This window comes from Bufo bufo, chromosome 7 (genome assembly GCF_905171765.1).
Source record: "Bufo bufo chromosome 7, aBufBuf1.1, whole genome shotgun sequence".
Taxonomy (NCBI): domain Eukaryota; kingdom Metazoa; phylum Chordata; class Amphibia; order Anura; family Bufonidae; genus Bufo; species Bufo bufo.
In genome coordinates, this window is record NC_053395.1 from 14,452,217 (window position 1) to 14,465,893 (window position 13,677).

Sequence of the window (13,677 nt, forward strand, 5' to 3'; positions counted from 1 at the left end):
TTTGAAACAGCAGAGACTTGCCGGCCATGACGCCCACTGCATGCGCAAGCGGGCGTAATGCTTGCACAGCACTACCAGCGCCATACATGTACAGCGCTGGTAGCGAAAGGGTTAATAAAAACTCCCATTTCCCTTCACTACTGCTGAATGCGCTCTGCCGGATCATTAACCGCCTCCGGACCGCCTAACGCAGGATCGCGTTCCGGAGGCTGCAGTCTCAGGCAGAGTCACGCATCGGCGCGTCATCTCGCGAGACGCGAGATTTTGCTCAAAGCCGGCCCGCGCATGCGCATCGCAGGCCGGCAAAATTTAGAGGGGTATTACATCACCAGCCTGCCAGCCAATGATCGTCGCTGGCAGGCTGGCGATTTTCAAAAAAACGAATCACAAGCAATCTAACACCTTATATTTATAAATATAAGGTGTTAAATGGCTTCTCTGCTCCTCTGCTGGTCCTTTTCGTCGGTTGGATCCAGCAGAGAAGCACACATCACTGTGAGTACCCACAACACTACACTTAGCCCCAGATCACCCCCCCATCACCCCAATTAACCCCTTGATCGCCCCTTGATCACCCCTGTCAATCACTGGTGAAAGGGAAAAAAGTGATCAGTTTAAAACTGTCACATTTTTTTTTTCACTGGTATTGACTGTTAGGTTTTAGGATAGTTTAGGCCCCTTGGTTAGGTAGTTTAGCGTCAGTTAGCGCCCACCCCACCGCACCGCAGTCACTTATTCGCTGATTAGCGTATCGCTAATCAGCATATGTACTTTTATAGTATCTGTAAGTGATCAAAACTGATCACAGTCAGATCTATAATTGTATTAGTGTTACCTTAGCTCGCCCTCCACCCAAAACGCAGTGTTTGCCCGATCAGGCCTGATCGGTCGCCCACACGTGCGTTCACCCACACCCGCCCCGCCGCAGTGACAAAATTATTATTTTTTTTTGATCACTGCACAATCACTTTACAAGCACTGCGGCGATAAAAAAAATCAGTTTTGATATTTTTTATCAATCGCAGCGGCCTCCGGTACTTCGCTAGCCTCCCCTTTGTAAGACAGGCTTGCTTTTTTTCTTGGGTAGTCTCAGGGAATAACCCTAAATTTAGTAGTCCAAAATGTCAAACAGGGGGTATTCTTCTGAAGAGGCCTACAGGCTTCTGACCCAGTCGGATGAGGAGTGGGAACCCTCATCTGACGAATCTAGCGGGTCAGAATATGAACCTGTGGAAAGCAGTGGCAGTCTGACCCAAAGTTCGGACGAGGAGGTGGAGGTCCCTGATAGCACCAGGCGTACCCGGCCCCGTGTCGCTAGACCACAGGTTATGCAGGATCCGCTTCAAGAGCAGCAGAGTGGGGCTTGCGCTGTCGGATTACGTGGTGAGGCATACACCAGCAGCGCAGCCCATCCTGGACCTAGTACCAGCACTGCCGTACAACATGGTGAAGTGGCGAGCACCAGAAGGGCAGTTGAAGCTGGTATGGTGGCACGTGCAGTAGTTACCCCGTCGCAGCCACCACACAGACAGGCCCGTAGAGCCCCTAGAGTCCCTGAGGTGCTGGCAAACCCTGATTGGCAGTCCCCAACTTCAGCCGCACCTGTAGTTCCCCCTTTCACTGCCCAGTCTGGAGTTCGGGTTGACAGCTCAGATCGGTTCGGCACTGGGATTATTTGAGCTGTTCTTGACTGCGGAGCTCTTGGACATAGTCGTGGCAGAGACCAACCAGTATGCCACTCAATTTATAGCCGCCAACCCGGGAAGCTTCTATGCCCAGCCTTTCCGGTGGAAACCAGTCCAAGTTTCCAAATTAATTTTTTTTCTGGGCCTTCTTCTCAACATGGGTCTAACCAAAAAGCATGAATTGCGGTCATATTGGTCCACGAACCCAATTCATCACATGTCCATGTTCTCTGCTGCTATGTCCAGGACACGATTTGAGGCCATCCTGCGTTTCCTGCACTATAGCGACAACAGCACCTCCCGTCCCAGAGGCCACCCAGCTTTTGACCGGCTCCACAAAATTCGGCCCCTCATAGACCACTTCAACAACAAATTTGCAGATTTGTATACCCCTGAGCAAAACATCTGCGTAGACGAGTCCCTTTTACCGGGCGCCTTGGCTTCAAACAATACATCCCAAGCAAGCGCGCCCGGTATGGGGTCAAATTGTATAAGCTCTGTGAAAGGGCCACAGGCTATACCCACAAATTTTGGATCTATGAGGGTAAAGATCAGACCCTAGAGCCGGTCGGTTGCCCTGACTACCTGGGGAGCAGTGGGAAGACAGTCTGGTACTTGGTGTCACCCTTATTTGGCAAGGGGTACCATCTTTATGTGGACAATTTTTACACAAGTGTGCCCCTCTTCAGGCATTTGTTCCTAGAACAGATTGGCTGCTGTGGCACCGCGCGACCTAGTCGCCGGGGCTTCCCCCAACGGCTCGTGACCACCCGTCTTGCAAGGTGGGAGAGGGCTGCCTTGTGTAAAGAAGAACTGCTCGCGGTGAAATGGAGAGACAAGCGTGACATTTACATGCTCTCCTCCATTCACGCAGACACGACAATACAAATAGAACGGGCAACCAGTGTCATTGAAAAGCCCCTCTCAGTCCACGACTATAATTCGCTCATGGGAGGGGTGGACTTCAATGACCGCCGCACCTGAACGAAAAAAAAAAAAATCTCATTACCCGTATGCTCAATATAAGGAGAATAGCAGAAACTCCTAATGCTGGCCATACATGTAATGATTGCGGAGACCCTCAAATGCCAGGGCAGTACAAACACCCCACAAATGACCCCATTTTGGAAAGAAGACACCCCAAGGTATTCGCAGAGGGGCATATTGAGTCCATGAAAGATTGAAATTTTGACCCCAAGTGACCCCATTTTGGAAAGAAGACACCCCAAGGTATTCGCAAAGGGGCATATTGAGTCCATGAAAGATTGAAATTTTGGTCCCAAGTTAGCGGAAAGGGAGACTTTGTGAGAAAAAAATAAAAATAAATCAATTTCCGCTAACTTGTGGCAAAAAAAAAAAATTCTATGAACTCGCCATGCCCCTCATTGAATAACTTGGGGTGTCTTCTTTCCAAAATGGGGTCACATGTGGGGTATTTATACTGCCCTGGCATTTTAGGGGCCCTAAAGCGTGAGAAGAAGTCTGGAATCCAAATGTCTAAAAATGCCCTCCTAAAAGGAATTTGGGCCCTTATTGCGCATCTAGGCTGCAAAAAAGTGTCACACATGTGGTATCGCCGTACTCAGGAGAAGTTGGGGAATGTATTTTGGGGTGTCATTTTACATATACCCATGCTGGGTGAGATAAATATCTTGGTCAAATGCCAACTTTGTATAAAAAAATGGGAAAAGTTGTCTTTTGCCGAGATATTTCTCTCACCCAGCATGGGTATATGTAAAAAGACACCCCAAAACACATTGCCCTACTTCTTCTGAGTACGGTGATACCAGATGTGTGACACTTTTTTGCAGCCTAGGTGGGCAAATGGGCCCACATTCCAAAGACCACCTTTCAGATTTCACAGGGCATTTTTTACACATTTTGATTTCAAACTACTTCTCACGCATTAGGGCCCCTAAAATGCCAGGGCAGTATAACTACCCCACAAGTGACCTCATTTTGGAAAGAAGACACCCCAAGGTATTTCGTGAGGGGCATAGTGAGTTCATGGAAGTTTTTATTTTTTGTCACAAGTTAGTGGAATATGAGACTTTGTATGAAAAAAAAAATAAATCATCATTTTCCGCTAACTTGTGACAAAAAATAAAAAGTTCTATGAACTCACTATGCCCCTCAGCGAATACCTTAGGGTGTCTACTTTCCGAAATGGGGTCATTTGTGGGGTGTTTGTACTGTCTGGGCATTGTAGAACCTCAGGAAACATGACAGGTGCTCAGAAAGTCAGAGCTGCTTCAAAAAGCGGAAATTTACGTTTTTGTACCATAGTTTGTAAACGCTATAACTTTTACCCAAACCATTTTTTTTTATCCAAACATTTTTTTTTTATCAAAGACATGTAGAACAATAAATTTAGAGAAAAATTTATATATGGATGTCGTTTTTTTTAAAACATTTTACAACTGAAAGTGAAAAATGTAATTTTTTTGCAAATATTTCGTTAAATTTCGATTAATAACAAAAAAAGTAAAAATGTCAGCAGCAATGAAATACCACCAAATGAAAGCTCTATTAGTGAGAAGAAAAGGAGGTAAAATTCATTTGGGTGGTAAGTTGCATGACCGAGCAATAAACGGTGAAAGTAGTGTAGGTCAGAAGTGTAAAAAGTGGCCTGGTCTTTCAGGGTGTTTAAGCACTGGGGGCTGAGGTGGTTAAGGAAGCAGTCAGGGAGTGTGGCACTGCTGGATCGCCCTGACTACCAATTAGAAGACACAAGCACTTTATAGCAACATTATTTCTTGGTAAAAAGTGCGTCTAAGGCTACTTTCACACTAGCGTTCGGAGCGGATCCGTCTGATGTTTCATCAGACGGATCCGCTCCGATAATGCAGACGTTCGCATCCGTTCAGAACGGATGCGTCTGCATTAAAACTTAGAAAATTTTCTAAGTGTGAAAGTTGTCTGAGCGGATCCGTTCAGACTTTACATTGTAAGTCAATGGGGAACGGATCCGCTTGAAGATTGAGCCATATGGTGTCATCTTCAAGCGGATCCGCCCCCATTGACTTACATTGTAAGTGTGGACGGATCCGCTCGTCTCCGCACGGCCAGGCGGACACCCGAACGCTGCAAGCAGCGTTCAGGTGTCCGCTCACTGAGTGGAGCGGAGGCTGAGCGCTGGCAGGCGGATGCATTCTCAGTGGATCCGCCTCCACTAAGAATGCATTGGGGCCAGACGGATGCGTTCGGGGCCGCTTGTGAGAGCCTTCAAACGGTGCGCACGAGCGGACACCTGAACGCAGGTGTGAAAGTAGCCTTATAAAGCAAAAAATACGGTAACATTACATAGAAGGAAAAGTTCTGAAACAACTGATAATTCCTGTATTTGCTGGATTCTGGACTTACATGATGTGATTATTGCTTCTGTTCCCATTATCATTGATGTATTTGTAGAATTATGTCCATGAGGTTTTGCGCTTTTCCTTTGTGTATAGGTCTACCCTGGCGCCCAGAAGTCGGTGAGATATCCACACCAATTATCTTAGTCAATAAAGAAGTAAACGTGCACTGTGACATCAGCGGATACTTCCCCAATAAACTGACCGTGACCTGGTTTGTGAAGGAGAGAGGACGCGATGATTATGTCCCCGTAGAAAAGTACAAATTCCGGATCGAGCCCATAGCAGCCCAATATTCAGATACTGGATACCGCTGTAAAGCCTCATTACACGTCCCCTCATTTCCCATACATTACCATGGGATTCAGTTCATGTGTGAAGTACAGCACCCGAGCCTGGATCGCCCCATAGAGAGAAGCACAGGACCTCTCTTCATCTCATGTGAGTAACTCTCTGGACACACTGTACTATCAGGAATTATGGGTTGGGTTATTAGATGTAAGTGTATAGTTATAAAATGCACCTACAGTTCTTCACCGCGCTGCACTGGTATATAGAGATCTCAGGGTGAGAGCTGCTGCACTGACATCTATGTATACAGCGCATTCTGAGAGCTGCTGCACTGACATCTATGTATACAGCACATTCTGAGAGCTGCTGCACTGATATCTATGTATACAGCGCATTCTGAGAGCTGCTGCACTGACATCTATGTATACAGCGCATTCTGAGAGTTGCTGCACTGACATCTATGTATACAGTGCATTCTGAGAGCTGCTGCACTGACATCTATGTATACAGCGCATTCTGAGAGCTGCTGCACTGACATCTATGTATCCAGCTGCTGCACTGACATCTATGTATACAGTGCATTTTAAGAGCTGCTGCACTGACATCTATGTATACAGCGCATTCTGAGAGCTTCTTCACTGACATCTATGTATACAGAGCATTCTGAGAGCTGCTGCACTGACATCTATGTATACAGCGCATTCTGAGAGCTTCTTCACTGACATCTATGTATACAGAGCATTCTGAGAGCTGCTGCACTGACATCTATGTATACAGCGCATTCTGAGAGCTTCTTCACTGACATCTATGTATACAGCACATTCTGAGAGCTGCTGCAGGGAGATTCTGTACAACTAATCCGTGTCAGCATTTCCAGACTCCTTTACAAGAGTAGGGACGTTTATAGGATTTTATAACACATACATAAAGCTCATCATATGTTTTACCCCCAGTGACTCCACAGATGGTGAAGCCGGTGAAGTTAACCCCCGATGCATCAGACACAGTGACGTGCTCCATGAGTTTATTAAAGTTTTATCCGTCAAGTATTATTATTACCTGGAATAATATGGCAGATAATAAACCAATCTCTTCAACCAGAAAACGTATCCAGACGGACGAGGAACAGACCTTTGATGCTACAAGTGAATGCACAGTTCCCTGGAAAGATTTCCGCTCTGGAGTGCGAGTGACTTGGGAGCATGAATCCCTGACATCTCCTCAGCATCACGACCTCCCTGTAACAGGTACAACCCTAGAAGGACCCCGCACCGCACAGAACACTGATGGCCTAGTCACACCCTGCACCACACTGACTCCATAGATAGTTCCCACCAGACCCCCATCATCTGCACTGTGAATGATTTCCTGCAAAGATCTGGTGGGAGTAGTAGTACATACAGTAGGATAAGCTGGAGGTCGACCCCGTTACATTGTAGTAAAGGATAGTTTTCGGTCCCCACAGTCATCTGTACTTGTATTATTGCAGTGTACTCAAGTTGTGCGTAGTAGGTGTTTCTGGGTGTAGTAGTGCAATATACACTAACCTGGTACAGCTGACTCTCTGCAAGGGCAGGTATAGAATTAGAAATAGTTCGTGACGCCAGTGCCAAGTAAACGGTGGCACGCCGTTTGCGGATGCAGGAATGAATTGCGGAAACGTAGGATTAAAACAGAACTCAAACTTTAGTAGGTTTTCCAAGCAGAGACAATAAAGGAAATGCAGTTCCTCAGCATACAGTCGATTTTGCAATTCGGTCGATGCAGGCAATTCAGTACAGCAGGGTAATTACAGAGTGTTGAACACAGGACTTGCAGCAAAGGAGCTTGCACTCTAATTCTGTCTGATCCTGGAATGTAGCAATTCTTCACCAAGGCCCATTAACCTAAGTCTGGCTTTATATCCTTGATTATGGCTCTTATAAGTACCTCCTCTGTTTCTCTCAGTACCTCTGGCTCCTCTGATCTTTGCCTCAGTCTCTCTCAGCTTCCTCAGGCTCTAGAAACTTCTGAGCTCTGGTCTAGACTGCTTCTGCACTCCACACTAGATCAGGTTACACTGCCTTTCCCTTCCTTGACTGGGCCTTTTATAAACTAGGGCTCCCTAGCTCCCTCTAATGCCTAAGAGCTGGAATGACACCCCTAGCCGGCCTGTACTTGCAAGTTTCCTAGTAACAGGGAAATACATGCATTACATTACATGACATTTTATAAAACTGACATATACCAACTTCCCATAATTAAGGAGGGACGACAGCACACCAAGTGACCTTTGGTAGTGACGGGTATTACAGTTCCCGTACACTACATACCCCACTGCTTTAAGCTGAGTACGCCCTCGTACTCCATCATGGGTCGCCCAACTGGAATCTCTACCTGAATTAGAAAAAGAGACATGCAGGCATACATATATGCAATTCATCTGCATTTACATCAGGTCCAATTGGCAAAGGTGCAGGGCAGTGACAAGGGGCGTCGTTCTCTTCTCTCAGGATAATGAATGGAACGGGGGCGCTGACCTGGCACAGCGTAACATTAGAACCAGGATAGTCCATGACAATGAATAAGTCCATGATAAAACAGTAGAAAACGGTATAAAAGTTCTTGGAGGCTCAAATAACAAACATGAGTCCGTACCCAGGTTATTTCTTATTAAATCACAGAGGCTCTCATGCGGTGGAGTCCATCTCTGGGCACATTTCCTTAGTATGAAGTTGCACAATAAAATGACAGCATAAAAACGGAACTACCCAGGGGTTTCCTGTGGGTGTAGCACAGGCAAGGGCTCACGTGGGGGAGTCCATTCTTGCGCACAAATGTCCAACAAGGTATTCCCAGTAACAACGGTTTGGGAGGAGACGCCACCAGAATAGTCAAAGTCTCCTAAACGGACTGGCGGGCGTCCCCTGGTCATCCGGGTAGACCTTCTCAGTACAGGGGTCTCCTCTTCCCTCAGCAACAAAGTAGAAGGGACAGGAGCAACAGGAGGGTCTCCATCAGCGAGACCCTGGTCAGGAACAATTGGAACAACTGGAACAACAGGAACAACGGGAACAACAATATCCACAAGAGGGGAAACTGGATCCGGGGCATCTTGAACCGGCTCTGCTGGAGGTGAAGCTACAGTAGGTGCCGGAGCAGGCACCAGCAAGTTCAACCAAGGTGTCAGAAGCCAATGCATGGGATCAGCGTCATACCTCAGATTACTAACAGCCTGCATAGGATCCTCGGGCTGTATGGCTGACTCTGACACGGGATATTCTGATCCAGAACTCTCGGCACTAGGTTCTGGTGTCAGGCAGAGTTTCAACTGGTTTCGGTGTACAATTTGGGATCCCTTGTCTTCCCGGGTGATCTCATAAGTGTGAGTTCCAACATTTGGGATTGCAGTGACAACATAAGGACTTCGTTCCCATTTACTGTCCAATTTACTGGTACGGCGGTTATTCTTTAACCATACCACGGCCCCTATGGTCAAGGGTTCTGCCTGGGCTGCCTGATCATAGTCTTTCTGCTGCCGGTCTCTAGCAAAGTCCATACGTTCCTGAACAATGGCCTTGGCTGCATCCAATCGCCTTTGATGTTCAGCAACCCAGTCGGTGTTAGGTAATGGGTTAATGCAGTCAGGCACATGTACATCCAATGAATGATCAGCAGGCAATGTCCCTTGGCGCCCAAACATCAAGTAAAAAGGGGTATACCCGGTGGAACAATGTATGGTATGATTGTATGTGAACATGAGCTGTGGCAACAGACTGGGCCAATCTCCTCTGTTTTCAGGAGGCACGGCCCTCAGCATCTCTATCAAGGTCTGATTCATTTTTTCACATAATCCGTTACCTTGAGGATGGTAGGCCGTTGTCCGGATCTTCTTACAGTTGTGTAAGCGGCACAGTTCATGGAACAGATGAGACTCAAAAGCAGGTCCTTGGTCGGTGAGGATCTTTTCTGGACATCCATAGGGCAGGAGGAAGTGCTTCCAGAACATTTCGGCTGTAGTCTTGGCTGTCTGGTCTCTCACAGGCACTGCTACAACAAACTTTGTGAAATGGTCAATAATAGTCATGGCATAAACATACCCTGAGCGACTAGGCTCCAGTTTTACATGGTCGATGGCGACAAGTTCAAGAGGACGGGTACTTACAATGGGTCTCAGTGGTGCCCTCTGATCATGGTGCTCACTTCGTTTCAAGGCACAGGCTACACACTCTCGACACCACTTCTCCATGTCTTCTCTCATGCCCACCCAGTAAAACCGCTGGCGGATAGTAGCCTCAGTCTTTTGGACCCCAAAGTGACCGGATTGATTGTGGTACATCTCCAACACCATACCTGCATCTCGTCGGGGTATGAGAATCTGGTGTACTCTTTCGTTGGACACTGGGTCTAGGCTCCTCCGTAGCAACAGGCCCTTTTGTATGAAGAGTTGGTGGCGCTGTCTCCATAGTTTGATGAGCTCAGGATCTGCACTCTTACGCCGAATCCTCTCAGGGGCTCTGCCACTAGTAATGAAGTCCAACAGCTCACCCAGCACTCTACTTTCAGACTGCAGTCTCACCCACCTTTCTTCTTTAGGTTCAGGCCTATTGGAGGATGAAGGAACTGCAGCTCTGTTATTGGTAGCTCGAGCCTGATCCTGTTGAGCAAATTTGTTATAGAAAGCCGGCATCTCTACATCTTCCCAAGCATCTCGCACATCATCAGGAGCTGTCTCTGTGGGAAGCCTGGATAAAGCATCAGCGTTATCATTAGTACGTCCAGCACGATACTTTACAGAGAAATTATAGTTGGCAAGGCGAGAGGCCCATCTCTGCTCCAAGGCCCCCAATCTAGCTGTATTTAGATGTGCCAGAGGGTTATTGTCAGTGAATGCAATGAACGGGGTGGCGGCTAGATAATCCTTGAATTTTTCTGTCACCGCCCACACTAATGCCAGGAACTCTAGTTTAAAGGAACTATAATTCTGGTCATTTTTCTCAGCTCCTTTCAGGGAGCGGCTTGCATATGCTATCACTCTCTCTTTTCCCTCTTGGATTTGGGCTAACACAGCTCCCAGGCCTTGCTTGCTAGCGTCAGTATAGAGATGGAAGGGCTTGCTATAATCTGGATAACCCAACACAGGGGGCTCGGTCAGTTTCTTTTTTAGCAATTGGAACGCTATCTCTCTTTCCTCATTCCACTCAATGGGCACAGGAGTTCTAGGACTCTTTTTGGGTTGCCCCCTCAAGAGCTCCTGGATAGGATCAGCTATTTGAGCAAAATGGGGGATAAAACGTCTATAGTAGCCGGCAAAACCCAGGAAACTCCTCACCTCTTTGACAGTAGTAGGAACCGGCCAATTACGGACAGCTGCCAATTTATCAGGGTCAGGTTGCACTCCCTCTCCGCTTACTATATGCCCCAGGTATCTTACTGCAGGTTTGAGCAGGTGACACTTGGATGGCTTTACCTTCAAGCCATATTTGATAAGGATTTCAAATACTTCTGCCAAATGTTTCAGATGGTCCTCATATGTTTTTGAGTACACAATGACGTCATCTAGATACAGCAGCACTGTTTCGAAATTTTTGTGACCCAGACACCGCTCCATTAGTCTCTGGAAAGTCCCTGGGGCATTACATAGCCCGAACGGCATACAATTGAATTCGAACAGGCCCATGGGAGTAGTGAAAGCAGTCTTTTCTCTATCTGCAGGGGCCATGGGTACTTGCCAGTAGCCACTGGTCAAGTCCAATGTGGAGAAATAGGCAGAGGAGCCCAGAGCAGTTAGTGACTCCTCAATGCGGGGCAGTGGGTATGCGTCTTTGTGGGTTATTTGATTAATTTTCCTATAATCCACACAGAAACGGATACCCCCGTCCTTCTTCTTTACAAGGACCAGGGGTGCAGCCCACGGACTACGGCTGTCCCGGATTACATTAGAGTCTTTCATCTCTTGGATCATTTCCTTTACAGTCTGATATGAAGTAGGCGGTAAAGGTCTGTACCTCTCCTTGATAGGAGGATGAGAGCCAGTAGGTATAGTGTGTTGTATGGCACTCACCTCACCATAATCAGTGGCATGCTTACTGAAGGCCTGGTGGTGCTCTTTGACAAGCTGTATAATCCCTTCTTGTTGCCGTTGGGGGGTATTCTCGTCCCCGACATGGAGCTCTTCCCACCAGGGCACTTGTGGCTGGGTCACCGGCGAACATCCGCGGTCTGCAGCTGACGGCTTTTCTGTCACTGGAAGACGAATGATGTCTTGGAAGGACACCTGGGACAGCTGGGCAACAGGGCAATGCTTAGTAAGCGCAACAGGATGATTACTCAGATTAATCAGACGGACAGGTACTTTACCTTGGGAGACGTTCACCAGGCACTTGGCAGCTCTCACATAAGGATAATCCTCCATCTGGATCGGTTCCACCAGGGCTGGATAATCTCGGCCTTCGACTCCCAGGACAGCACGACACCACAAAAGAGTTTGAGAATTAGGAGGCAAAGTCACAGGCTTAATATCACGGATCCTGGCAGTACAAATTTCTCCTTTCTCATTAGCAAACCTCTGCTGGGCACTTAACACAGTAATAGTCTTTTGAATCACTCTCCTGGATGCAGAGGAAGCAGTGGGCAAAGTTTGATGTAATACAGCAAGTATTTCTGAATAACAGTTTTTGAAGACATTGGTGCCTAGAATGACAGGATGTCCTCCTCTGTCACCGGCTTGTACTACGATCACTCCCTGTTGAGGCAGGGTTACTTCTCCCACCTGCAGGGTGGGTTCCCAGTATCCATGAACCTTTACTGGTTTGCCATTGCTGGCGATAATCTCCACCCAGGATTCAGGCGGCTGGGTCAATTGGTTGGTGTCCCAGAACCTTTCAAAGGCGGGCAGCTGAATGGTAGTGACCTGAGACCCAGTATCTAATAAGGCTTCAAAGGGGACCCCGTTGATCTCTATATTGATTTTAGGATGGGATCCTACATACCGTGGCATCCAATTTGGATCTTCTGGACCTAGTGTTCTACCTCCCGAGGGGTGGTCCTCAGCCTCAGGGGTTGCCCTGTTTAACTGCCAGCACGTGGATTCTGTGTGTCCCAGCTTTTTGCAGTATGTACACACGGGCTTCTTGCGACCTCTATTACGCCTCCCAGGATCCCTGGGGTGAGTCTCTTGGTATGGAGGTGAGAACGGCCTAGGAGATGACAGGAATTCTTCTTCTGTCATTATGGGTTTTTCCCATTCCTCTATTTTTCTGCACACTTTCTCTAAACTTTTAGTGAGGTGATTTACTTGCTCTGTCAGCATGGCAACAGTATCAGTAGCTGACACTTGAACAGCTTGGCCGGCCTCAGCTCGGTTAGTGATAAGCGGTTTCGGCCTGCAGGCTGATGACTCAGATAGGGCGCTCAACTCAGGAGATACGGTGGACCCCAGGATCTTTATAGCCAGTTCTTTAAAGTCTAGAAAGGCACTGTTAGGGTGCTGGGCAGACAGCATCTTTAACTGGGTCCTTATTTGTTCACTAGACACCCCGTTGATAAATTGTTCCCTCAGGGTCTGGTCCTGGTTATCAGCCTCTTTGGGATCTATCTGAATTACAGCCCCTAAAGCCTCCTGAAGTGATAGGGCATAGTCACGGAGGGACTCACCGGGTTTCTGTCTCTTGCCAAAGAAGTGCATCTTTATCTCTGAGGCAGTCCTAGTTTCAAAAGTGGCTCTGAGGCGGGTGAAGATCTGTTCTAGTGTACTCCGCTCAGTAGCAGGCCATGATAACACTTCCCTGCGGGCAGCCCCCTCCAGTTGCGCCAGCATGATTTCCATTTGCTGGTCGGCATTTATAGGGTATAATCGGAATAGTGCCAGCAACTTTTCCTCAAAGTCCCGTAGGGTATGGGTCTCTCCCCTGTAGCGGGGGAACCATGGGGCCCCGAAATAGTAGGGCATGGTAAAGGGCATCATGCTGGGGGCCGCCGGATGACCAGGAGCCGCAAGCTCTCCTGGGGCCGGCTGTTCAGGCACTCCTGGCTCTGACATGGTAGTCTATTGAGAGGTGGCCGCTGGCGACTAAAGAGGCCGGTGCACTCCCCTTCCCTCCGGTTACAAGTGCTTACCGGTATCGTCGGGCTTGCGCAGGTCAAGTCTCGCGAGGTTCCGGACGTCCTGAGCACCCGATGACGCAGGAGAAGCAGGGCCGCGGCGGTGCGATGATGAAGAGGGGCGGGACTCTCTGTGTCTTTGCAGGGATCCGCCCACGAATGTCCTCAGCGGCGCGGGAAACTTTACTCCAGGCAGCCGGTGGCCATCTTTAGCAAAACGCTGTCCATTCACTGACAGCAAGCAGGATTGTAAAAAGTCCACA

The 13,677-nt window shown here is 47.9% G+C and overlaps 1 protein-coding gene across 1 annotated transcript in view; it reads left to right on the top strand.

The window, feature by feature from the left end:
- LOC121008697 overlaps window positions 1–13,677 on the top strand; it is a 112,163-nt gene that overhangs the window by 21,144 nt on the left and 77,342 nt on the right. The window contains exon 6 of the mRNA XM_040441393.1: window positions 5,138–5,482. Coding sequence (XP_040297327.1) covers window positions 5,138–5,482 — 345 coding nt within the window. The remainder of the gene's footprint in view (window positions 1–5,137; window positions 5,483–13,677) is intronic.